Source organism: Sus scrofa, chromosome 11, assembly GCF_000003025.6.
Source record: "Sus scrofa isolate TJ Tabasco breed Duroc chromosome 11, Sscrofa11.1, whole genome shotgun sequence".
NCBI lineage: Eukaryota > Metazoa > Chordata > Mammalia > Artiodactyla > Suidae > Sus > Sus scrofa.
Genome location: NC_010453.5, coordinates 19,120,220 through 19,147,832, shown reverse-complemented (window position 1 = coordinate 19,147,832; position 27,613 = coordinate 19,120,220). Strand labels below are relative to the sequence as shown.

Below are 27,613 nucleotides of genomic sequence, written 5' to 3'. Positions count from 1 at the left end.
AAAGTTCCTGCACCCTGGGAAGTCTCCTCACTGGTGCAGAGATCAGCCAGAACAGACAGAGAACATCAGAGCCTCAGAGGAGAGCACAACTGCTGGTTTACAATATGCAAAATAGAGACAGACTTGCACAGATGATCAGAACCACCACCCTACACTCTACAGCCTGATATGCAAGTCCACTGCTGAGGGTGCAGGAAGGGGGCTGAAGCTCGGGCCTTGGAGATCAGACCCAGGGAGATGACTGGAGTTGTCAGTACAGAAACAGCCTGAACAGACAGAGACCACATCTGAGGGTGTAAACAGAAATAGCCTGGGTGGCCTTAAAAACCAAGAGCCACTGTCTGGGGTGCACAAGGGGAAGAGTGGGGCCCACAATTACAGCCTTGTGCCTTGCACATGCTCTCAGGCAGCAGGAAACCACCTACTCGAGCTCCAGGAGTGACTGTGAGCTGCAGCTGCCCCCCTGTCCCAGATACCAGGAGTGGTAAGCAACTGGCCCCATCTTCTGGGTTCCAGGAGCAGTCATGAGCAATCAGCTGTGAGCTGCCACCCTGGCATATCAGTTTTCAGGAGCAGTAACGACCCACCTACATTCCAATCCCATGCTCTGGGGGTGCAAGTCAGCCACCACCACCACCAAAAATCCCATGACCAGGCACCAGCCAATGCATCTGCACAGCCACTATCAAGAGGATAATGGCAAGCACACCATGAGGAAAGGGGAATCAGACATCCATGTGAAAAACAGCCCTCACACCAAAAATATTAAAGCCACAGAAGCAACAGAGGGATGCTCCAACATATGAATAGCTCTCCAAGACCACAGTACATAACTGTTTCTCCTATACCTAAAGAATAAGAGACATATAACGAAGAAGCAGAGGAACCACTTCCAGTCAAAAGACCAAGAAAATACCCCTGAAAGAACAGTGATACAGACCTATTCAGTCTAAAACATGCTGACTTCAAAAAGTAGGTAATAAAAGCACCATACGAACTAGGAAAGGCTATCGACAGAAATGCAGGCAATAGAAATGAAAACAAAAATAAACAAATGGGATCAAATTAAACCCAAAAGCTTTTGCATAGCAAATGAAATGTCCAAAAAAAAAAAAAAAAGATGACCTAAGGAAAGGGAGAAAATAGTTGCAGATGATGCAATCAATAACGGCTTAATTGCCCAGATATACAGGTAACACACAGAAGTCAACAAAATAAAACCAAACAACTGGAGCTCCTATTGTTGCTCAGTGGTTAATGAATCTGACTAGTATCCATGAGGATACAGGACTGATTCCTGGCCTTGTTTAGTAGGTTAAGGATCCAGTGTTGCCATAAGCTGTGGTGTAGGTCACAGACATGGCTCAGATCCTACGTTGCTGTGGCTGTGGCACAGGCTGCTGGCTACAGCTCCAATTGGACCCCTAGGCTGGGAACCTCCATATGCTCCAAGTGCAGCCCTAAAAAGCACCCCCCCGAAACAACCCAATTGAAAAATGAGCAGAAGACCTACAGATGGCCAGTAGACATGAAAACTTACTCAACATCACTAATTATTAGAGAAATGCAAATCAAAATTAAAATGAGGTACCAGCACACACCAGTAAGAACAGCAATCATTAATCAGTTTACAAATAACAAATGCTGGAAAGGTGTAGAAAAAGGGGAACACTCCTACACTGTTGGTTGGGATGTTAACTGGTACAACCACTATGGAAAGCAGTATGGAGGTTCCTCAGAAAACTGAACACAGAAATACCCTATGATTTAGCAATTCCACTCCTGGATAAATATCTGGACAAAATGATGATTCAAAAAGATACATGCTCCCCTATGTTCACTGCAGCACTATTCACAACAGCCGAGACAGGGAAACAACCTAAATGTCCATCAACAGATGAATGGATTAAGAAGATGTGGTGAATATACACAATGGAATACTACTCAGCCATGAAAAAGAACGAAATAATGCCACTGGCAGCAACATGGATGCAACTAGAGATTCTCATACTAAGTGAAGTCAGAAAGAGAAAGACAAATACACATACAGATAGATAATGATATCACTTATATGTGGAATCTAAATTATGGCACACATGAACCTACCTAGAGAACAGAAACAGACTCACATAGAGACCAGAATACTCTAAATAGAAAAGTAATAATCTATAGGAAAGAGAAAATCACAACCGGAATGTGTACTGCTTAAGCCAGTATAGAGACTATAAATAAATAAATAAACAAATTTCTGTGAAAGAGATGATAACCATCATGAACAACCAAAGTATAAACATGAAAATATAAAAGAGGACAGAAAAAAAAAATCAAAAAATGTGGAGGAGAGGAAAAAAAATGTAGATTTTTTTTTCCCTTGTATGTGTATGAAATATACAACTACCAGTCTGAGTCAAGTAGGAAGGTGTTAACACTTCTGAAAAACAGAGCAACCAGAAGTCAAAAATATGATAGATTCACAAAAACCAAATAGAAGAGAATATAAGGATAATACAAAAGAATACCATCAAACCTCAAAAATAAAAACAGAAACAGAAAGAGAAATGGATGAAGAAGAAATTTAAAATCAATGGGAAAACAAGGTTGAAAATGGCAATAAACACTTATCTATGAATAATTGCCTTAAATGTCAATCGATTAAATGCTTCAAATTAAAGATACAGAGTAGCAGACTGGACAAAAGAGCAACAGCCTACAATATGCTGCTTACAAGAGACCCACTTTAGAGGAAAAGACACACATTGTGAGAGGATGGAAAAATATTTCATGCAAATGGAAATGACAAGAAAGCAGGGGCCACAATACTCATATTAGACAAAACAGACTTCAAAACAAAGGCCATAAAAAAGATAAAGAAGGACACTATTTAACGATTAAAGTGTTAACACAAGAAGAGGCCTTTACATTCATCAACATACATGTCCTAATATATGAGCACTCAAATAAATACTACTAGACATAAAGGGAGAAACTGATGGAAACACAATAATATGAGGGGATTTTAACATCCCACTCATTTCACTATACTCATCTTCTAGATGGAAAAGCGGTAAGGCAACAAAGACCCTAAATGATCAATAGAACAATTAGACTTAATTTTATATTTAGGATAATATATCCAAAAAAACCTGAATACTCATTCTTTTCAAGTGCACTAGGAAATTCTCTAGGATTGACCACATATTAGGGCATAAAACAAGTCTGGACAAATTTAAGAGTATAAAAAATATCCCAACCATCTTTTCTAAGCGCAATGCATTAAACTAGAAATCAACCACAGGAAAAGGATTAAAAAAAAAATGACTACATGGAGACTAAATGATATGCTACAAAAAAACCAATGGGTCCATGATGAAATCAAAAAGGAAATTTTAAAAATACTCTGAGACAAACAACAATGAAAACACAAGCATATAAAATCTATGGGATACGGAGTTCCCATAGTGGCTCAGTGGCTAACGAATCTGACTAGGAACCATGAGGTTGTGGGTTTGATCCCTGGCCTTGCTCAGTGGGTTAAGGATCTGGCGTTGCCATGAACTGTGGTGTAGGTCACAGACACAGCTCGGATCCTGCATTGCTGTGGCTGTGGTGTAGACCAGTGGCTACAGCTAGGATTGGACCCCTAGCCTGGGAACATCCACATGCTGTGGGAACAGCCCTAGCAAAGGCGAAACAAGCAAACAAACAAAAAAATCCGATAAGGAACCATGAGGTTTTGAGTTTGATCCCCAGCCTTGCTCAGTGAGTTAAGCATCCAGCATTGCTGTGGGCTGTGGTGCAGGTCGCAGATGCAGCTCGGATCATGTGTTGCTGTGGCTGTGGCACAGGCCAGCAGCTGCAGCTCTGGTTAGCCTGGGAACCTCCATACGCCACAGGTGTGGCCCTAGAAAAGACAAAAACAAACAAACAAAAACAAACTATGGGATGTGGCAAAAGCAATTCTCAGGGGAAATTCATAGCAATACAGGCCTTTTTCAACAAGAAGATAATTTCAAATAAACAACCTAACCTATACTTATAAGAATGAGAAAAATAAGAAACAAAACCTAAAGTCAGCTTAAGAAAGGAAATAATAAAGATCAGAAAGGAAATTTTTAAAAATGGATTTAAAAGATAGAAAAATATCAGTAAGTCAAGAGTTGGTTCTTTGAAGGGGCAAATAAGATTGACAAAATTCTGGCTAGGTTCACCAAGAAGATAAGAGAATGCCCAAATTAACAAAATAAGAAATGACAATGGACACAACTCCACAGAAATGCAAAAAACCATAAGGGAATATCATGAACAATTATATGCCAACAAATTCAACAACCTACAAGAAATGGACAAGTTTCTAGAAACATACAGCCCACCAAAACTGAATCAAGGAGAAACAGGTAACTTTATTTATTTATTTATTTTTTGTCTTTTGGTCTTTTGTTGTTGTTGTTGTTGTTGTTGCTATTTCTTGGGCCGCTCCCGCGGCATATGGAGGTTCCCAGGCTAGGGGTTGAATCGGAGCTGTAGCCACCGGCCTACGCCAGAGCCACAGCAACGCAGGATCCGAGCCGCGTCTGCAACCTACACCACAGCTCACGGCAATGCCGGATCGTTAACCCACTGAGCAAGGGCAGGGACCGAACCCGCAACCTCATGGTTCCTAGTCGGATTCGTTAACCACTGCGCCACGACGGGAACTCCAGAAACAGGTAACTTTAGATGAATCACTAGAGGTGAAACTCAATCTGTAATTTAAAAACTCCCTACAAAGAGAAGTTCAGGATCAGATGGCTTCCAAGACTATTTTATAAAACATACAGAGAACTTACATCAATCCTTCCCAAACTTTCCCAAAAAACTAAGAAGAGGGAACACTCCCAAGGACATTCTCTGAAGCTACTATCATCCTGATACCAAAACCGGACAAAGACATCATCAAAAAAAGATTTACAGGCCAGTATCTTCAATGAATACAAATCCTCAACAAAAAATATATATTAGCAAATGAAATCCAACAACACATAAAAAGATTATACACCACAACCAAGTGGGACTCATGTCAAGTTCACAAGGATGGTTCAACACAGGCAAGTCAGTCAACATGATATACCACATAAATAAAAGACCAAAAACAATAGATCATCTCAGCAGATGTAGAAAAAGCATTTGACAAAGCTCAATACATATTCTACTAAAGTGGGTAGAGAAGGAACATATCTCAACATAATAAACGCTATCCATTACAAACTCACAGCCAATATAATACTCAAAGGTGAAAATCTGAAAGCCTTCCTGCTAAAATATGAAACAAGATGAAGATGGCCACGCTTACCTCTTTTATTTAACACAGTATTGAAAGTCCTAACCATAGCAATCAGACAAGAAAAAGAGGAAAAGGTATCCAAACTGAAAGGGAAGACGTAAAAGTGTCACTATATGCAGATGACATGATACTAAAAACAGAAAATCCTATGTTTGATTTTCTACACAAAAAACCTACTCCATCTGATAAGCAATTTTAGCAAAGTAACAGGATACAAAGTTAACATTCAGAAATTGGTTGAGTTTCTTTACATTAACAATGAAATATCAGAAAAGGAATGTAAAAAAAAAAAAGTATCTATTAAAATTGTACCCCCGAAAATAAAATACTTAGGGAATAAACCTGGCTAAAGAGGTGAAAAACTTATACACTGAGAACTATAAAACATGAATAAAGAAAACTGAAGATGCTTTAAACAAATGGAAAAATATCCCATGCCCTTGGATTAGAAGACTATTGTCAAAATGGCCACACTGGAGTTCCCATGATGGCGCAGCAGAAAGAAGTCCAACTAGAAACCGTGAGGCTGTGAGTTTGATCCCTGACCTAGCTCAGTGGGTTAAGGATCCAGTATTGCCATGAGCTGTGGTATAGGTAACAGACACGGTTCAGATCTGGCCTGGCTGTGGCTGGCAGCTATAGCTCTGATTAGAACCCTAGCCTGGGAGCCTCTATATGCCTTGGGTGTGGCCTTAAAAAAAAAAAAAAATCACTATACTTCCCAAAGCAATCTACAGATTTAATGCAATCCCTCTCAAATTACTCGTGACATTTTTCAGAGTAGAACAAATAAAATTTATATGGAACCATCAAGACCCAGAATTGCCAAAGTAATCCCGAAGAAAAAGAACAAAGCAGAAGGCGTACCATCCCAGCCTTCTGACAATACTACAAAGCTACAGTAATCAAGACAGTGTGGTACTGGTACAAAAACAGACATATGGATCAATGGAACAGAAGAGAGAGCCCAGAAATAAACTCACATACCTACAATCAATTAATCTTCAACAAAGGAGGCAACAAGGTAAAATGGACAGAGTCTCTTTAGCAAGTGGTGCTGGGAACACTGGACAGCTGCATGTAAATCAATGAAACTACAACACACCCTCACACCATGCACAAAAGTAAGCTCGAAATACCTTAAAGACTTAAATGGAAGATATAACACCATAAAACTTCTAGAAAACATAGGCAAAACATTCTCTGAAATCAACTGTACAAATGTTTTCTTAGGTCAGTCTTCCAAGGCAACAGAAATAAAAACAAAAATAAACCAATGGGGCCTAATCAAACTTAAAAGATTTTGCACTGCAAAGGAAACCATTAAACAAACAAAACAAAAAGACAACTATGGAATGAGATAAAACAGTTGCAAATGATCTGACTGACAAGGGCTTCATCTCCAAAATACACAAACAGCTCATACAACTCAACAACAAAAAAACAAATAACCCACTCAAAAAAATGGGCAGAAGACCTAAACAGACATTTATCCAAAGAATAATTATAAACGGCCAATAAGCACATGAAAAAATGCTCAACATCACTAATTACTATAGAAATGGAAATGGAAGTTACAATGAGGTACTACCTCGTACAGGTCAGAATGGCCATCATTAAAAGTCTACAGATAACAAATGCCGAAGTTGATGTGGAAAAAAGGGAACTCTGCTACACTGTTGGTGGGAATGTAAAGTGTTAACAGTCACTTGGAAAACAGTATGGAGGTTCCTCAGAAAACTAAGGATAATCACCTTAAGATCTAGCAATTCCATTCCTAGTCCTATATCCAGACAAAAGTACAATTCAAAAAGATACATGCACCCATAAGTTCATAGAACTACTATTCACAATAGCCAAGACAAGGGAACAACCAATGTGTCCACTGACAGATGAATGGATTAAGAAGATGTAGTACATATATGCTGTGGAATACTACTCAGCCATAAAAAAGAATGAAATAATACCATTCACAGTGACATGGATACAACTAGAAATTCTCATACTAAGTGAAATAAGTCAGACAGAGAAAGACAAATACCATATGATATCACCTATATGTCGAATTTAAAATAAGATGCAGATGAACGTATCCACAAAACAGAAACAGACTCAAGAATAAGAACAGACTTGTGGTTGCCAAGGGGGAGGAGGTTGGAAAAGGGATGGAATGGGAGGTTGGGGTTAGCACAAGTAAGCTATTACACATGGAGGGGCTAAACAAGATCTTACTGTATCCCAAAGAAAACTATATACAATAACCTATAATAAACTATAAAAAGGATTTTTTACAAGTGTATATGTGTGTGTGTGTGTGTGTGTATGAGAATCACTTTGCTGTATAGCAGAAATTACACTGTAAGTCAACTACACTTCAATTAGAAAAATTATAGAAAAAAGGGAAAGGACTCAAATCAATAAAAATAGAGATGTTACAACTAACACGACAGAAATACAAGGGATGACAAACTATATGACAATAAAATGGACAACCTAGACGAAATGGACAGATTCATACAAACATACCACCTTACAAGACTGAACCAGGAAGAAATAAAAAAACATAAGTAGACAAGTCACAAGTATTGAAACTTAAACTCATGAAAAAGCTTCCAAAATACAAAAGCCCAGGACCTGACTGCTTCACAGGCGAATTCTGTCCAACATTCAGAGAAGAGTTAACACCTATTTTACTGAAACTCTTCCAAAAAATTGCAGAGGAAATAATACTCCCGACCTCATTCTATGAGGCCACCATCACCCTAACACCAAAACCAGACAAAGACACCACACACAAAAAAGAAAATTACAGGCCAATAACATTGATCAACATAGATGCAAAAATCCTTAACAAAATACTAGCAAGTCAAATCCAGCAATGCATTAAAGGGATTGTACACCATGATTAAGTGGGATTTATCGCAGAGATACAAGGATTTTTCAATATCCAAAAATCAATCAGTGTGATACACCACGTTAACAAACTGAAGAAGAAAAGCAATATGATCCCCTCAACAGATGCAGAAAAAGCTTTTGACAAAAATCCAACACCTATTTATGATAAAGACGCTCCAGAGAGTGGGCGAAGAAGAAACGTACCTCAACATAATAATGGCCATATATGACAACCCACAGCTAACAACATTCTCAACAGTGAAAAGATGAAAGCATTTCCTCTAAGATGAGCAACAAAAGGATGTCCACTCTGGCCACTTTTATTCAATATAGTTTTGGAAGTGCTAGCCACAGAAATTAGAGAAGAAGAAGAAGAAAAAGAAGGGAATCCAAATCGAGAAGGAAGAAGTATAATTGTTACTGTTTGCAGAAGAGGAAGGGAAGGGGGGGGAGGTGGAGGGGGGGGGGGATAGGGGAAGGGGGAGGGGATGGGAGGGGAAGGGAAACAAAGGAATCAGGATGGAAGCAGCACTCCTGAGAGGAAGCTATGAAAGAGGAAAGGAATCTGTACCCTGGGAGGTCACCTAACTGACTAGATCAGCCTGGAGGGAAGGGAAGCCTCAAAGCCCGGGAGAAAAGCACAGCAGCGGAACTGAGGAGGGCAAAGCAGAGAGAGAGCCGCACAGACCATCGGTACCACCACCTGAGACACTACAGCCTGAGACACTTGGGCAGGAACTGGGCACTGCAACTCGGGCTTTGGAGGTCAGTTCCAGGGAGAGGACTAGGGCTGGCTGTGTGGAGAGAGCCTGAGGGCGCTGGGGAGCAGTGTGCCCTGGGCTGCAGAGTGGTACATCACAGCTGAACAACTGCGGAGGAGGCCTGGGCCTGCAGGAGGATCAAGGCGCCACTGTTGAGGAGGGTGAGAGGAAAAGGACCGCCAGAGGAACATCTCTGGGCATTCATGGGTTCTCAAGCAGCAGTGCACCTGCAGCTATTTCAGACTCCTGAGGTGGGCATGTCCCACCACCACTAAAGGTCCCATGAACAGGCACTACCTGCAGACCAGTCACCCCAGGGCTTGCTGCCCAGGAGGGCCCTGCAACCGAGCACCACCTGTTGCCCTCACCTTGCTGGGAATGCACGCGCCCCACTGTTGCCACTGCTAAAGACTCTGGAGCCCACCCCCACCTCCCTGAGGGTCCTCACCACTGCCCAGGGCCTGGCAAACAACCCCTTGTCATTGCCAAGGCATAGGGAGGAGGGAGTTGGATGGACTGGGAGTTTGGGGCTAGGAGATGCAAACTACTGCGCTGAGAATGTATGGGCAATGAGGTCCTACTGTACAGCACAGGGAACTGTGTCCAATCTCTTGGGACAGAACATGACAGGGGATGATACGAGAAAAAGAATGTGTGTATATATATACGTATGACTGAGTCACTTTGCTGTAAGCAGAAATTGGCACAACAATGTAAATCAAGTATAATAAAAAATTATTTTAAAAAGGAAGAGGCCTAAGCTATGCTTACAGCACTGTGACATGAGGGAAGGGGGTAGGGCACAACTTTAAAAGAACGACATAACCCCTAAAGATAAACAAAAACTGGTTAGAACATAATAGGCCCAAGACAGCAGAAGATCTGACTTCCAGGGGAACTTGAGCTTCATTATATGCTCACTGTAACACACCTGCTAAACGACACACCCACAGGCGCCAGGACAGTTCCAATGCCAGCCACACAAGGCCAGAAAGTGGGCAGTGACCCAATTCCTGGAAATCCCCGCCCGTTTCCCTCAACAGTTGGAACAATCCACCCGTTTGTCAGCCTCTGAATTTATCCAGTCCGTAAAAACTAACCACCTCACATTCTGGGGCCTCTAGCCTTTTGAGGTGACACGCACTCTGTCTATGGAGTGTGTATATCCTTAAAGAAACCTGCTTTTCCACTTAGTTCTTTAGGAAGAACCCTCTTGCCTGCCTGCTTGTATCCCTCACAAGCGTCCTCTATTAATAAATCTACTTCTTTCTTGCCTATCAAAAAAAGAGGGGCAGAAGATCTAAAAACACCTTTCTCCAAAGCCATACAGAGGGCCAAAAAGTACATGAAAAGATATTCAACATCAATAATTATTAGACAAATGCAAATCAAAGCTATGAGGTGCCACTCACGCAGGTCTCAATGGCCGTCATCAAAAAGTCTACAAACAATAAATGCTGGAGAGGGAGTAGAGAAAAGGGAACCCTCGCACACTGTTGGAAGAATGTAAATTGGTATAACCACTATGGAAAACAGTACAGAGGTTCCTTAAAAAACTGAAAACAGAACTACCATATGCTCCAACAATCCCACTCCTGGGTGTACATATGAAAAAAAACCACAATTGGAGAAGACGTATGCACCCCAATCACTGCAGCACTATTTACAATAGCCAAGATAATGGAAGCAACCTAAATGTCCATCACAGAGGAAAGGATAAAGAAGATGTGGTACATGTATACAATGGAGTATCACTGAGCCAGAAAAAAAATGAAAAATGAAATAATGCCATTTACAGCAACGTGGATGGACCTAGAGATCATATTAAGTGATGTCAGACAGAAAAAGACAAGTATCATATGATACCACTTTTATGTGGGATCTAAAAAAAATGATACAAATGATCTTATTTTTAAAACAGAAACAGATGCACAGACCTAGAAAACAAACTTGTGATCACCAAAGGGGAAAGTGGAAGGGGAGGGATAAATTAGAAGTCTGGGATTAACACATACACACTACCATACATAAAACAGATAATCAACAAGGATCTACCATACAACACAAGGAACTCTACTCAATATTCTGTAAAAACAAAAACAAAAACAAACCAAAAAACCTATATGGGAAAAGAAATCTGAAAAAGAATGGATGTATGTATACATATGACTGAATCACTTTGCTGTACACCTAAAATTAACATTGTAAATCAACTATAATATAAAATAAAAATTAAATTTAAAAAAAGTGATACTCCTGGCAGCCCTATGGTTGCTTGCACTTGCACGGCTTTGGCTGCTGTGCTTATGAAGTCCTTAATGAACAGGGCAGTAATGCCTGTTAATGTTCCCTGTCTTCCACGAACGGGGCACATGGCGAAGTACAATGAGAAAGTAAGCAGCGATACAGTGATTGATTGCTACCTCATTTTTCCCTTTCAAGCACATTTTTGGATTTCAACCTGCCCTGTAACAAAATCAACTGGTTTCTCAACTCCTAGAATCAGATTTTAAGTCCAACCAGCTCCTTAACACATCTATAAATCGTTAATTCTGATCTTTCCTCCTTGCTCACCTCTACAAAACCCATGGTACCCCGCCCATGACTCTACTGACCACTGGGATTCCAGTATGTGGGTCTGCAATGTCCCACATTATACACTTGGTAAAGGATGCCACTGGTCGAGAGACCATTGGGTCTGATGGTATCAGTGAACACTTACTGTCAGATACCAAGATGTAAAAATAAGACATAATTTTGACCTTCATGGCGCTCACGGTTAAAGAGAAAACAAATAATTACAATACAACCCGAATACAAGAGAGGTGTTTTGGGGTTTTTTTGGCGGTGGGGTTTTCTTTGGAGTTTTTTTTTTTCTTTTCAGGGCCGCACCTTCGGCATATGGAAGTTCCCAGGCTGGGAGTCGAATTGGAGCAGCAGCTGCCAGCCACGGCAACACTGAAGCTGAGCCACATCTGCAAACTACACCACAGATCCCAGCAATGCCAGATCCTTAACCCACTGAGTAAGGCCAGGGATTGAACCCACATCCTCATGGATACTAGTCAAGTTCTTAACCCACTGAGCCACGAAGGACTCAAATACACATTTTTAAATCTCTGCCAGAAGGCTGCCTGCTGGAGGTTGGTCATCAAAGAGACACTTTGCTAAGTCTGTGGGGAAACTATTTCATAGGGCACTGAAGACTTCATTTATGAAATGCACATGTTTACACCCTTTTGAAATTTTTGTTTTGTGTTGTTTTGTTTTTTTGTCTTTTTAGGGCCGCACTTGCAGCACATGGAGGTTCCCAGGCTAGGGACCTAATCAGAGCTATAGCTGCCGGCCTATGCCAGAGCCACAGCAACAGCAAATCCGAGCCACGTCTGCGACCTACACCACAGCTCACAGCAACACCAAATCCTTAACCCACTGACTGAAGCCAGGGACTGAACCCGCAACCTCATGGTTCCTAGTCGGATTCATTTCTGCTGTGCCACAACAGGAACTCCTGAAGTAAATATTTAATAACAGTCTCAAGGAATTGAGGATCCTTGCTTATAGAAGAAAAATACATTCTTCTGTCTGGCATAACCATGAACATATATAATGATATACACTGCATATAAAATATACATATGTACACATATAGCATACATGTATACATTGTACATATACATGGTATGTAGTTAAGAGTATAAATAGTATAAGGATCCACACACAGCACCCTGTAAAAGCCTCAATCAAACCACAGCCATTCTGCATGACAGCAGGTATCTCTGTAGAAGACATTCAACTATTTGTGGGCCCAAATGTTAAGTAATGGACTGGCTGAGTACAAGCCAAGAGTAGGCAACAGAAAAATCTCTATAGGGGGAAAAAAGCTCTACCAGGGAATGAGCTTGGCAATACTATGTCAAGATTGTATACCTAGAATTTGCGCTCTAGCTTGGCCCAGGCAATCCTCTTTCCTGGATGCATCACTACTACGGGTGAGAATTAATCCCAGGACAGCTTACCTTGACTGCTTTGCTCATATCTGCTTCACCTCCCCCATCTTTCTCTGGCATCTGTTGAGAAAGGCAAAGTGGTAAAAACTTAATATTAGCTCAAGAAAAATATAATTAAGGAATTATATCTCCATAAAGTTGGAGACCAAAATGCATTTTATTATTCCTTTGAGTGTGTATTTTCTGTATGACTCTGCTTCTCCATCCATATGAAGAACCTAGTGGATGACGATATTTCACTTAACTAGGTTGTCACAGTTCAATTTAAAAGGCAGCATATGAAAACAGAATTACAATTACATGTTGCACATGCCTAGCCAAAAAAAAAAAAAAAAAAAAAGAAAGAAAGAAAAAAAAATCTTCAAGAACAACTGCTGACACCCTGTCCTTCAAATGAGCATGTGGAAATACAATGGTTCAGGTTCAGAAGTTTGGCTGTTTTGTACACTATGCACCTGTGTATAATGATTTACATCTTTCACTGCACTCTGACCATTTTATTTTTTAAAAGTAGAAACAAAAAAATGAAAGTTAAATTAATATTAAGCTGTTAACAGTGAAGAGCAGGTATTTTGTAAATAAAATTAACACAAGATGGAGATCAATGGACATACTGAAAGATGTGAAACTTTTAAGGTTTGTTGGACACTGACGAGACTTCAGTGAGTTGACTGTAATGTTCATATGTGATGAAAATGAAATAAATCAATAATTAAAGAATAACTATGATGAATTAAGAACATGTCATCTATAATTAGGTATTTTGTAATTTTCTTTTTTTTAGTTTCTGGGAATGGGAGTAAATACTGTTCAACTCAGACCCTTTTGCAAGACAGCATTATCTGGGAACATAGGGGCAGCCTGTGCTCCTCATCCAGCTCAAACATCCCTGCCTCTGGGAACCCTTCCTCTGGCCCTCAGACAACCCTCACAGTGCCCTGCGCCCCCCACATTCTATACACCCCCAACAGGCCTCTGTTGGCATCTTGGTCACTACACTGTGAGCCCTTCAACGATAGATCCTATCTCACTCATCTTCCTATCAGATGACCAATAAATGTTTAACAAAGTACATTTCATGTGACAGAAAATACATGCTCCAAGGGCATGATTTTTCTAACCTTGACACGTCCTCCATACACAAGGAGAAAATCTTCTTCCATGTGGACCCAGTTCTGTGCAGTCCCTGAGGAAAAAGTGTGTGGTGAAGTCAGGATCCCACATGTCAAATGAAACTGAACAGCTTAAACCCACTTTACTTCTAATTAACAGAGAAAATAAGCTAAGCTCAAATATGGTAAAGAGAAGATATGGGAATTAAGTTTTACGTATGGGAGTTAATAGCTATAAAACCCAAAAGGTGTTTTAAGTATTGTTCTCTTATTAGAATCCTCCTGCTAAGGTCTGGAAAAGTAATCTCAGGATAAGTGTAGATTCTTAAGTCTATTATGGAATGAGAAGAAAACTCATTTCAGAGCTGACTTCCTATAGAATAAAAATAAATAAATTTTAGACCTTGGTCAAATTTTCCCTGGGATTGGAAAGTTCCAAATCACTGTGCAGAGTAGACTTATCAATTGTCAGCTCCACTGAAGAGTGTATGATTTGCTAAGCTTAAAAAAAAAAAAAAAAAAAAAAGAAAAGGATGAATGAACAAGTGTGGCTTTGTTATCTTAGACCTTAATAAAAAATCAGGAACAGGAGTTCCCAGAATGGCACAGTGGTTAACGAATCCGACTAGGAACCATGAGGTTGCTGGTTCGATCCCTGGCCTCGCTCAGTGGGTTAAGGATCCGGTGTTGCCGTGAACTGTGGTGTAGGTTGCAGACGCATCTCGGATCCCGCGTTGCTGTGGCTGTGGTGTAGGCGGAGGGCTACAGCTCCGATTCAGACCCCTAGCCTGGGAACCTCCATATGCCGCAGGAGCGGCCCTAGAAAAGGCAAAAAAAAAAAAAAAAAAAAAAAATCAGGAACAACAGCCATCAAGTATGTAGCTACAGCACTCAATGTCCTTACCTTAATTTGCCATCTCCACAATGACTACCTTCTCATATAAATAAGAGCAGAAGCAGAAACGTGCACTATGTCTGGACTGTGATTCAACTGTTACACGGTTTTTTACTTCACCACTCAAAATAAATAATATTTCTCTCCTCCAAAGCAATTTAATGAAATCATATTTAATAATATTCATATTTCTGACTCATTAGGTTGGGTTCTGTTTACTCAAATAAAATTCTTATTTCCAAGTTCTAACATCAGACCATTTTATCTGCTATCATCTACAACCAATTGGAGCTTCAGAATAGATCAAAACAACCATCAAAATAAGGTTAAGTCTTAACAGTGTTCCTTATTAATGTTTTATATGCACTTGAGAATACTGGTAAAATTCTATTTTCCTCGGCTGTAAAAATATAAGGAATAATAAGTACTATATTCAGAATAATTATTTCTCAAACTATGGTAATTAAGATAAACCATTATTTCCAATATTTGGAAAAGATATGCTTCTTTTTTTAAAAGGATCACTTAGACTTTCCTTATGAATTTATAAAACTTGATCTGGGTGCCAACATGGAAAGATAATTTCATGTAGCCATCATACCTATCTGATCTATCGTCTCTAATAATTTGCAAGCTCGTTATGAGAGGGACCATAACTCCTTCAGTTGTAACCACTACAGCACATGGCTCAGGCAGAATACAAGATACTGAAAGCATCTTTTGAATACAGCACTTTGTAGATCGGAGACAGCCTGTACTGGGGATTCTTCTTCTGCCTCATCCTATCTGGAAATACATTTTCCCTAACTGCTCCAAGTTTACTGGAATAAAAATAAAATGATATGAGGGGGGAAAAGGAAAAAGAGGGAGAAGAGAGAGAGTAGAGGAAGGGAATTCAAAGGCAAAAAAGGAAAGAAACAAGAGAAGAAAAAGTAATCCAAATCTGAGAAATGACTGCCTCTCATTGGCCTTTAGGCCTAGTAGAAGGGAAATCTTTTTTTTTTTTTTTTGTCTTTTGTCCTTTTAGGGCCGCACCTGCGGCATAATGGAAGTTCCCAGCCTAAGAGTCTAATCAGAGCTGCAGCTGCCAGCCTAGGCCAGAGTTACAGCAATGCCAGATCCTCCGAGCCGCATCTGCAACCTACACCACAGTTCATGGCAATGCCGGATCCTTGACCCACTGAGCGAGGCCAGGGATCGAACTGGCAATCTCATGGTTCCTCGTCGGATTCGCTTCCGCTGCACCACCACGGAAACTCCCACAATGACTTCTTACCCCCCAAAATGGTGTATTTTGGAAGTTCCTCTTGTTGCACAGTGGGTTAAGAATCTGACTGCAGCACCTTGGGTAGCTGCAGGAGCACAGGTTTGATCCCCAGCTGGCTCCAGTGGGTTAAAGGATCTAGGTTGCTGCAGCTGTGGCATAAGTCGCAGCTTCAGTTTGGATTCAATCCCTGGCATGGAAACTTCCATAAACCCTGCATGCAGCCATGGGAAAAAAAAAAAAAAAGTATACTTTGTACACTTTTGCAAGCTGCTTTTTTTTTTTTTTTTTTTTTTTCCACCTGACAACATATCCTGGAAACCACTCCATATCAGCTGAGATTTTCTTTTTTTTTTGCTTATAACCTGTGGCACATGAACGTTCCCAGACTAGAGGTCAAATTGGAGCTACAGGGGCTGGCCTATGCCACAGCCACACAGCCATAGCAACACAGGATCCAAGCCATGTCTGCAACTTACACCAGAGCTCACAACAATGCCAGATACTTAACCCACTGAGCAAGGCCAGGGAACAAACCCACATCCTCATGGTTACTAGTCAGATTTGTCTCCACCGAGTCAAGATGGGAATTCCTGATTTTTTTTTTTTTAACACCTGCATATCCTCAGTTTTTAAGGAGAAAAATAAATAGTTCTTCTCAGTGTCTTTGATCAATTTCAAGTATAGTAACTCTAAAAATTAGAATGGTGAAAAACAGGCCATTCAGTTTCACTGATCAGGTTAAGACACAATTACATGTATGGCATATGAAAATTACCATATTCAAAGAAATAGCATTCAGTAAGATTTAATTAACACTAAATATAATATTAACATTATTTATCAGTCAGGATGTTCTTGAAGATTTAAAAATAATTCACAATTTATTACTATTACACTGTACTGTGAAAAAAATGTCAAAATCTCTAGCACTGTGGAAAATGATTGGCTTTTTTTTTTTTTTAATATTACTTCAGTGCAACACAAATACAACAGAGAAAACTACCTTACCCAATATGCAGACTTGATGAATAAAGTCTGTGGAATATATGTGAAGACTGCAGTTACCTCATCCTGTTATATATATGATTTCACCAGACTATTATTAATATCAATGTCATAGTAATATACCGACATATACTTCTTAAACGTCCACAATATGAGTACATAATACCACATTCATAATGCAAAAAACATGAATTCTAAATAACAGCAACAATAATAACAATTAAAGTTAACCTGTGCCAGGCACTAGGTGCCTTAAAATATCTAATTTAATCTTTTTTTTTTTTTTTTTTTTTTTTTGTCTTTTTGCCATTTTTCTTGGGCCGCTCCCGTGGCATATGGAGGTTCCCAGGCTAGGGGTCCAATCCGAGCTGTAGCCACTGGCCTACGCCAGAGCCACAGCAACGCAGGATCTGAGCCGTGTCTGCAACCTACACCACAGCTCACGGCAACGCCGGATCCTTAACCCACTGAGCAAGGCCAGGGACCGAACCCGCAACCTCATGGTTCCTAGTCGGATTCGTTAACCACTGCGTCACGACGGGAACTCCTAATTTAATCTTTATAATAGCTGAAAGAAACAGGTATAATCATTGCCTCTGTTTAATGGATATATTTCAAAACTTTGACCAACAGTCACCAGCCAGTCAGGGTCAAAGCCAGGACTAACTCCAAAATCCTTGCTCTTGAACCCTCCCCTGTACTGTAGGGATAGTTTAAGTTTTTCTGCGTACATGCCAGATGATTTTAGTTGGTACTGACTAGTCGGAAACATTCCCTCCAAAGATATCTGTACCTGTTTTAAATTTCTGGAGCCCAGTGTTCACTCATCTTTAATCCTGGTTCCTTCTAGATCCTTGTGAAGTTGTCTTCTAGGGTAAGGTCAATGTGACTGAAACACATAAATTCTATTAGTGGAAAAACAACTTTAACAAACCAGTATTTATCTGAAAAAAATACCGTTTAAAAAAACTGTATCAGATCGGAGTTCCCATCGTGGCTCAGAGGAAATGAATCTGACTAGCATCCATGAGGACTCAGGTTTGATCTCTGGCCTTGCTCAGTGCGTTAAGGATCCGGTGTTGCCGTGAGCTGTGGTGGTCACAGACGTGGCTCGGATCTTACACTGCTGTCTGTGGCAAAAGCCAGCGTCTACAGCTCTGATTCAGCCTCTGGCCTGGGAACTTCCAGATGCCACACGTGTGGCCCTAAAAAGACAAAACAAAATTGTATCAGCTCTATTTAGTATTAGAAAAACCTGAGTTGAAGTACTCAAATAGAAAAAGAATTAATAACATAAAACTTTTGGCTACTATATTTGGGGAGAGGGTTTTAATAATTTAAACACTGAAACTTCTGGAAAAAAAAATTAAGATTTATAGTATTCCAAAGAAAAAACGCAAGGGAAACCATTTGGAATGGGGAAAAGGGCATACTTTTCAAACTTTATGATCTAGGGCCAGGGAAAGATTTCTTAAATGAGACATAAAAGCACAAATGACACACAAAAAAAGGCAAAATTTACCACTTTGGCCTAATACATGATAAGATGAACAAAAGGAAAAACATGCCACAGAATGGGAGAAGATATTTTCAACATACATAACTGAGAGCTGGCAAAGAACTACTATCCACAATATATAAAGGATACCTAAAAATCAGGAAGAAAAAGACAAGCAATCCAGTTTAGAAATGAACAAAGGATACAGACAATACACAAAAGAAGAAACTGATAAACACATCCATGGAATTTATCATGGAAATGCAATCACAATGAGATGGAGCTCACAGATCAGAGCTGCAGAACTGAAGGGGATGCTACCTGGTGTTTATGAGGATGCAGATCAAAAGGCACATTTATATTGCTGGGAGGAATGTAAACTGGTACAATCATTTCAGAAAACAACAATATTTAAGCCAGAGCAATGTCTTTAAGTCTTTTTGGATATATATATATATATATATATATATATATATATATATTTGAAACAAGAGTTTCACAAAATATTTCTTACCCCTCCTACTTGAAACAGTGATATCCTCTCTCCTGTTCTATGCTTTTCTATTTCATTTTTTTTTAATGCTGGTTTCAGCCCACTATAATAATTTCCAGATCACCAATAAGTCATACCTTGTAGTTTGGAAAACACTGGCCTAGATGAACTCTAGAACATATACACAATTGTTTGCAATAGCAAAATAAAAATTAGAAATAGAAGAAAGAACTGATCTACAGGCTCCAACAACAGAAGTCATCAACGGTAGCACCTGTATTCCATACAACAATGAAAATAAATTACCTAAAATCAACACATACAGGAGTTCCCATCATGGCTCAGTGGTAATGAACCCAACTAGGATTGTGAGGATGTGGGTTTGATCCCTGGCCTTGCTCAGTGGGTTAAGGATCTGGCGTTTACATGAGCTGTGGTGTAGGTCATAGTCACGGCCTGGATCTGGTGTTGCTGTGGCTATGGTGTAGGCTGACAGCTACAGCTCTGATTCTACCCCTAGCCTGGGGGCTTCCATATGTGGTACCTGAGGCCCTAAAATACATACATACATACATAAGTACGTATATACATAAAATCAACACAGACAAATCTCCAAAGCAATTTTAATCAAAAATCACTAAGTCACAGAATGACACATATGATACCCTATTCAATAAAGTTTTAAAACATGGAGGTCCTATTTTGGTTCAGCGAGTTAACACAACAGTCTCCATGAGGATGTGGGTTTGATCCCTGGCCTTGCTCACTGGGTTAAGGATCCAGGATCTGCATTGCCCCAAGCTACAGCACAGGCTGCATGTGCATCCAGCACTGCTGTGGCTGTTGTGGCACAGGCCACAGGTGCAGCCTTGATTCAACCACTAGCCTGGGAATTTCCATGTGCCACAGGTGTGGCCATAAAAGGAAAAAAAAAAAAAAGTTTGAAAACAATACTGTTTTTTTGTTTTTTGTTTTTGTCTTTTTGCCATTTCTTGGGCCTTTCCCATGGCATATGGAGGTTCCCAGGCTAGGGGTCGAATCAGAGCTGTAGCTGCGGGCCTACACCAGAGTCACAGCAATGCGGGATCCGAGCCACGTCTGTGACCTACACCACAGCTCGCAGCAATGCCGGATCCTTAACTCACTGAGCAAGGCCAGGGATTGAACCTGCAACCGCATGGTCCCTAGTTGGATTCGTTAACCACTGTGCCATGACAGGAACTCCGAAAACGATACTGTTTTAATGTGTAATGGCTACCTATATATAGATAGCTAGACTTTGATGGAAATGTTTTCATAAGAAAATCTTAATGGAGGGAATGCCAAAGGCAAAATTTGCCATGTAATTCTTTCAATGAATTGGTATGATTTGGCTTTTCCAAATGAAAAGACAGTTTTCAAGATTTTAAGCTCAAGTTAAATTAATCATCTGAGTATGGGAGGAAAAGGTTACTCATGAAGGAAAACTGAAGAATCAGAATACCACCATTTTAATACTGCCTTTACCATGAACATACGAACTTAACATAAGTTTAATAATGACAACTCATAAACCACAATCTCTTTCACCATCGGTAAAATCAAGTTTTACCAACAGCAGAGGAAAAGAATAAATCAATGACATAGTCAAAGTATGGTATTTTAAATACCATGGATGAAAAAGTTTAAACAGAAAAAACTGAGTAAGAATGTGTTTTCTACTTCTGGTCTTGATCTGTTTACAAATTTGCCTATTTTTTGCACAGGAGACCAATGTTTCTTAAAGACACTGGGCAGAGGCTGGCATCTGTACTAGGAAGCTCTTCTTCATAGTGGCAGTGTCATGGCCTAAGATCATCCCATAGGATACTTACTATACGTTACTTTATGGTTTTTTTTTCCTTGTGTTTTGGGATACATGACTTGGCTCATGTGTATAGTTCATCCCTCATATTAAAAAGTGCCTTGTGCTTTGAAAAGACGTTTCTTATTTATTTCTTACTTCAACACCAGATCCTGGATCCTGAACCCAATGAGCAAGGCCAGGGATCAAACCTGCATCCTCATGGAGACTGCTGTGTTAACTTGCTGAACCAGTAATAAGAAAAACTATGTTATTATAGAATCTTACTATACTGATATTTGCCTTGCAATACAAAAAGAAATAGGAGAGAGAGGAAAAGGCAAAGATGGCAGAATAGTAGGGCCTGAAGCTCACCTACCCACCCCCCCCCAAATACATTGAATATGCTGGCAAAAGACCTCCGGATTCTGATACAGCAAGAAAATCTTCATTAAACCAGGTAGGACAAAAGAAAAAAAGAGAGAAAATGAGAAAGGAAGTGGAACAGGACCTGCACCCCAGGAAGGATCTGGAAAGAAGAAAAGCTCCTGCACCCTGGGAAGTACCTCTACCAGTAAGAACATCAGCCGGGACAGAGGGGGGACTTTGGAGTCCTGGAGGAGAACCCAGCAATTGGTTTGAAGCAAGTCTAACAAAAACAGTCCTACACAGTCAGTGTTGCCACCTTGCACTTCTCAACCATCTGCTGCTGATACGGGCAAGGGTTGGGAAGTGGAACTCAGACTTTTGAGATCAGGCTCAGAGCGCTGTGGATGGCTCTGTGGGAAGAAACCAGGGTTGGCCACATGCAAGGAGAACTTCAGGACCTACAGTCTGGGATGATCACATTCAAGGGTGTAAGCTGGGGAAGCCCTAACAGGCTTAGAGGCCAAGCACCATTATTTAGGGGTGCTGAAGCAAAGGGGCAGGATCCACCACCACAGCCTTATTCCCCCACGCACTAAGGTGGCAGGACCCAGTATGCTCCAGCTCCAGGAGCCATAGCAGGAGCAGCTGCTGCCTAGCCATGGGAGAAGCAGCCATCACCCACATCACAGCTACAGAGAGCAATCCTACCAGCCCACCACCTGGCAAGGAGGGGGGCCACAAGAGCAGCCCCCGTCTTGGGGCTACAGAGAGCGCTCCTCACAAGCCATCTAGCAAAGAGAGGGACCATGGGTACAGCATTAATCCCTGTGGCTACAGAGAGCCCTCCCATGAAAAGCCCAGCAAAGAGAAGGATCATAGGAGCAGCTGCTGATGTTGCCAGCTATAGGAAACGGTCCTGAGAGCTACCTGGTCACAGGAGGGGTCGCAGGAGCTGATACCACACCCCTCCCACAAGAACAGTCCTGTGAACCTTGAACTACTGCCACTAACCTCATGTATCCCATCCCTAAGAGCCATCCAGCTATAGGAGAGGTAGTGTGATGCCACTGCTCTCATCACATGTTCTGGGTATGTTTGACCTGCCTGCCACCCCCCTCCAAGAACTCCAGGACTAGGCACCAGCTACTGCATCTACATACCTGCTGTCAAAGAGACCACAAACATTCAAAGTGAAACAACATAAAACAACCAAGAAATAGTTTTCAGACAAAAGAACAAAATAAAAACACATTAAAAACTAAATGAAGAGATACCTGAAAAGGAATTCAGAGGGATGACAGTAAAGATGATCCAAGATCTTGGAAGAAGAATGGAGATACAGATTGAGACTAACAAAGAGCTAGAAGATTTAAAGAACAAGCAAACTAAGATGAATAGTACAATATCTGAAATGAAAAATACACTAGAAAGAATAAAGAGTGGGAAAGGGGCAGAAAAACAACTAAGGTGGAAGACAGAGTGGTGGAAATCACTGCCACAGAAAAAAATAAAGAACAAAAAGAACTGAGGCGTCTAAGAGACCTCTGGAACAACTTTAAACATACCAGCATTTGCTTCATAGGAGTTTCAGAAAGAGGAGAGAGAGAGAAGGGGCCAGAGAAAATTTTTGAAGAGATTATAGCCAAAAAAAATTCCCTAATGTGGAAAAGGAAACAAGTTGCAAAAACACAGACAATGCCATACAGGAAGGATAAACTCAGTGAGAAACACAGCGAGACGCATACTAATCAAACTGACAAAAATTAAATACAAAGAAAAAATATTAAAAGTCACAGGGAACAGCAATAAATAACATACAATGGAACCCTCATGAAGATAAGAGCTGATTTTTCAGCAGAAACTCTGCAAGCTAGAAGGGAGTGTCAAGGCATGTTGAAGGGGATGTAGGGGAGGAACCTAAAACCAGCAAGTCTCTCACAGATTTGACGGAGAGATCAAAAGCTTTTCAACCAAGCAAAACCTAAAAGAATTCAGCATTTCCAAACCAGCTTTACTTGTACAACAACTAAAGGAACTTCTCTAGATGGGAAAGGAAAGGCCACAACTAGAAATAAGAAAACCAGAAATGAGAAAGCTCACTGGTAAAAGGAAACATAACACGAAAGTAGGAAATGACCCACTGACCAATATGATTTCAAAACTACTGAGTGTGAGAAGAGGACAAATGCAGAACACTGAAAATGCATTTGAGGAGCTCCCATCATGGCACAGCAAACGAATCCAACTAGGAACCATGAGGTTGCAGGTTCCATCCCTGGGTTAAGGATCTGGCATTGCCAGTAAGCTGTGGTGTAGGTCGAAGACACAGCTCAGATCCTGCATTGCTGTGGCTGTGGCGTATGCTGGCAGCTGTAGCTCCAATTGGATCCCTAGCCTGGGAACCTCCATATGCCACAGGTAGAGCCCTAAAAAGCAAAAAAAGGAGTTCCCGTCGTGGCTCAGTGATTAAAGAATCCGACTAGGAACCATGAGGTTGAGGGTTCAATCTCTGGCCTTGCTCAGTGGGTTAAGGATCCAGTGTTGCCCGAGCTGTGGTGTAGGTTGCAGATGTGGCCTGGATCCCACATTGCTGTGGCTCTGGCATAGGCCGGCGACTACAGCTCCAATTCAACCCCTAGCCTGGGAACCTCCATATGCTGCAGGAAAGGCCCAAGAAACAGCAAAAAGATAAAAAATAGTAATAATAATAATGGAAAAAGCAAAAAAAAAAAAAAAAATCAAATGCATTTGAAACTGAAATTAAAAAACCAGCAACCAAAACCAATTCTGTACATATTTAGATTGCTATGTCATAACCTAACTGGAACTGTAAATCAAAAAACTATAATAGACACATAAAAAAGAAAAAGCAAACCAAATAAAAGCTGAAGACTGTCAGCAAATCACAAGAGAAGCGAACAAAAGAGGAAGGGAAGAAAAAGGCCTAAAATAATAAATCCAAAACAATTAAGAAAGTAGCAATAAGTTCCTGCATATTCATAATTTCATCTAATGTAAATTGAGTAAATGCTCCAACCAAAAGATAGAGACTGGCTGAATGGGTACAAAACCAAGACCCATTATATGCTGCTTACAAGAGATCCACTTCAGACTTAAGGACACATACACACAGAAAATGAGGCAATGGAAGAGGAAATTACATGCAAATGCAAATCAAAAGAAAGCTGGACAGCCATACTCATATTAGACAAAATAGACTTTAAAATAAAGAAGGGCACATGAAACAAAGTAGGACACTACATAATGATCAAAGGATTAATCCAGTTAGGAGATATAACAACTGTAAATATATATCCCCCCAACATAGGAGCAACACAATATATAAGGCAACTGCTAAAAGCCATAAAAGGAGAAATTGACAGTAATACAATAGTGGGGGACTTTCACACCCCACTTACATCAATGGACAGATCTCCAGACAGAAAATCAGCATGGAAACAAACACAGGCCTTAAATGACACCCTAGACCAAACAGACATAACTGATATTTATAGAACATTCCATCTCAATGCAACAGGATATACATTCTTCTCAAGTGCACATGGAACATTCTCCAGGATAGATCACCTCTTAGGCCACAGATCAAGCCATAACACAATTTTAAAAAATTTAAATCATATCAAGCATTTTTCCTGACCACAACCCTATGAGACTAGAAATCAACTAGAAGGGGGGGGGGAAAGCAAAAAAATCCAAACTCCTGGTAACTAAGCAATATGCTACTAAACAACCAATGAATCACTGAAGAAATCAAAGAGGAAATCGAAAGTTAGAGACAAATGACAATAAAGATATGACAATCCAAAACTTACAGGACATAACAAAAGCAGTTCTGAGAGGGAAGAACTGCTTATCTCAGGAAACAAGAAAAATTTCAGATAACATTACATCTTAACCATTTGGAGAAGAAAGAAAAGACAAAGCTTAAATTAGTAGAGGGAAAGAAATCATAAACATCAGAGCAGAAATAAATGAAATAGAGACAAAGAAAATACAGAAGATTAATGAAACCAGAAGTTGGTCCTTTGAAAAGATCAACAAAATTGAGAAACCTCTGACCAGAAGCTGAGAAACCTTTGACAAGAAAAAGAGGGAGAGGGCTCAAATTAACAAAAGTGGAAATGAAAAGGGGGAACTTAACAACAGACAACACAGAAATATCAAGGATCACATGAAACTACTACAAGCAACCATATGCCGATAAAATAGACAACCTAAAAGAAATGGACAGACTCTTAAAAAGGTACAACCTTACAAGACTGAACCAGGAAGAAGTTAAAAATATGAATAGACCAATTACAAGCCGTGAAATTCAAACAGATTTAAAAACTTCCAAAAACCAATGTGCAGGACTTGATTCTTTCTTCACAGGCAAATTCTTTCAAACATTCAGAGAAGTTAACACCAATTATACTGAAACTCTCTCAAAAAATTCAGAGGAAGGAACACTCCCAAGCTCATTCTATGAGCCAACATCACCCTGATACAAAAACCAGACAAAGATACCACAAAAAAAGAAAATTACAGCCCAATATCACTGATAAATATACATGCAAAAATCCTCAACAAAAGACTAGCTAACAATTCAATTATATGTTAAAAGGACCATACATCATGATCAAGTGGGATTTATCCCTGAGACACACCGATTCTTCAATAACTGCCAATTAGTAAGTTGTGACATACCGCATCAACAAACTGAGGAAGAAAAACCAAATCATCAGCTAAACAGATGCAGAAAAAGCTTTTGACAAAATTTAACACCCATTTCTGATTAAAAACTCTCCAGAAAGTGGGCAACATAATAAAAGCCATCTATGGCAAACCTACAGCTAACATCATTCTCAATGGTGAAAAACTAAAAGCATTTCCATTAAAATCAGGAACAAGACAAAGATGTCCACTTTCACCACTGTTATTCAACATAATTTTGGAAGTCCTAGCCACAGAAATCAAAGAAAAAGGAATAAAAGGAAACCAAACTGGAAAAGTAAAACTATCACTGTTTGCAGATGACATGACACTATAGTAGAAAATCTTAAAGATGCTACCAGAAAACTGAGCTCATCAATGAATTTAGTAACGTGGCAGGATACAAAATTAATACACACAATAAGATGGCAGAGTAGAAGGACTGGAGCTCACCTTCTCTCATGAAAAAAGCAAAATTACAACCAGCTGCTGAACAACCTTCAACAAAATAGACTGGAAACTATCAAAAAAGATATCCTACTCCAAAAAACAAAGAGGAGGCCACATCAAGACAGTAGGGGGGGCAATTACATGGTATAAGCCACCCCATACCCACCAGGTGGGTGGCCCGCAGACCAGAAAGTAACTATATGGCAGAGGCTGAGAGTTCTGAGCCCCACATCAGGTTCCCACGCCTGGAGATCTGGCATTAAGAGGAGAAGCCCCAGAAGCGTTTGGCTTTGAGCGCCAACAGGGCTAGTGAACAGAAGCTCCATGCGACTAGGGGAAGTGGAAATTTTACTTGTTAAGGCACACACAGGCTCTCATGTGCACTGGACCCCGGGGCAAAGCAGAGACTCCATAGAAATCCGGGTCAGACCTGCCTGCAGTTCTAAGAGGATCTCCTGGGAAAGGAGGGAGTGACTGTGACTCACTTAGGGGAAGGACATTGGAGGCAAAAGTCTTGGGAATAATCACCAGCATTAACGGTGGCCATTTTCAAAAAATGTGGCCCCATCCAACACGGCTGAGAAGTTCTGGGCCAAACAACAAACTGGGTGGGAACAGAGCCCCACTCAAGCGCAAAGAGGCTGCCTAAAAATCTCTCAGACACACAGTCACCTCTAATCACACCCAGAGACAAAGCCCCAACCACCAGAGGGTTAAGAATCAGCTCCACCTATCAGTGGGCAGGCACCCGTCTCTCCCATTAGGAAGCTTGCAGCAAGCCTGCATACTAACTTCAGCCACAAGGGAGGCAGACATAAGAAGCAAGAGAGGCTACAACCGTATTGTCTGCAAAAAGGAGACCACACTAAAAATCTACACAAAATAAAAAAGCAGAGAGGAGTTCCTATCGTGGCTCAGTGGTTTACAAACCCGATTAGCATCCATGAGGACTGGGGTTCGACCCTAGCCTTGCTCAGTGGGTTAAGGATCTGAAGTTGCCGTA

At 40.5% G+C, this 27,613-nt stretch overlaps 1 protein-coding gene across 24 annotated transcripts in view; it reads right to left on the bottom strand.

The window, feature by feature from the left end:
* Positions 1-27,613, bottom strand: part of RCBTB2 (RCC1 and BTB domain containing protein 2) — a 100,648-nt gene that overhangs the window by 34,656 nt on the left and 38,379 nt on the right. For 7 of the 24 annotated variants that reach the window (XM_021065333.1, XM_021065344.1, XM_021065339.1 and 4 more), the window contains 3 exons: positions 18,059-18,154; positions 14,108-14,172; positions 12,996-13,046 (listed from right to left, as the gene is read on the bottom strand). The exons of 3 other annotated variants lie outside the window; for them this stretch is intronic. In XM_021065333.1, coding sequence (XP_020920992.1) covers positions 12,996-13,046; positions 14,108-14,149 — 93 coding nt within the window. In that variant the 5' untranslated portion in view covers positions 14,150-14,172; positions 18,059-18,154. Of the gene's footprint in view, positions 1-12,995; positions 13,047-14,107; positions 14,173-14,501; positions 14,600-17,268; positions 17,296-18,058; positions 18,171-27,613 lie in introns of all 24 variants that reach the window. 14 more of the 24 variants (XM_013996904.2, XM_013998101.2, XM_013997239.2 and 11 more) reach the window with 6 other exon arrangements.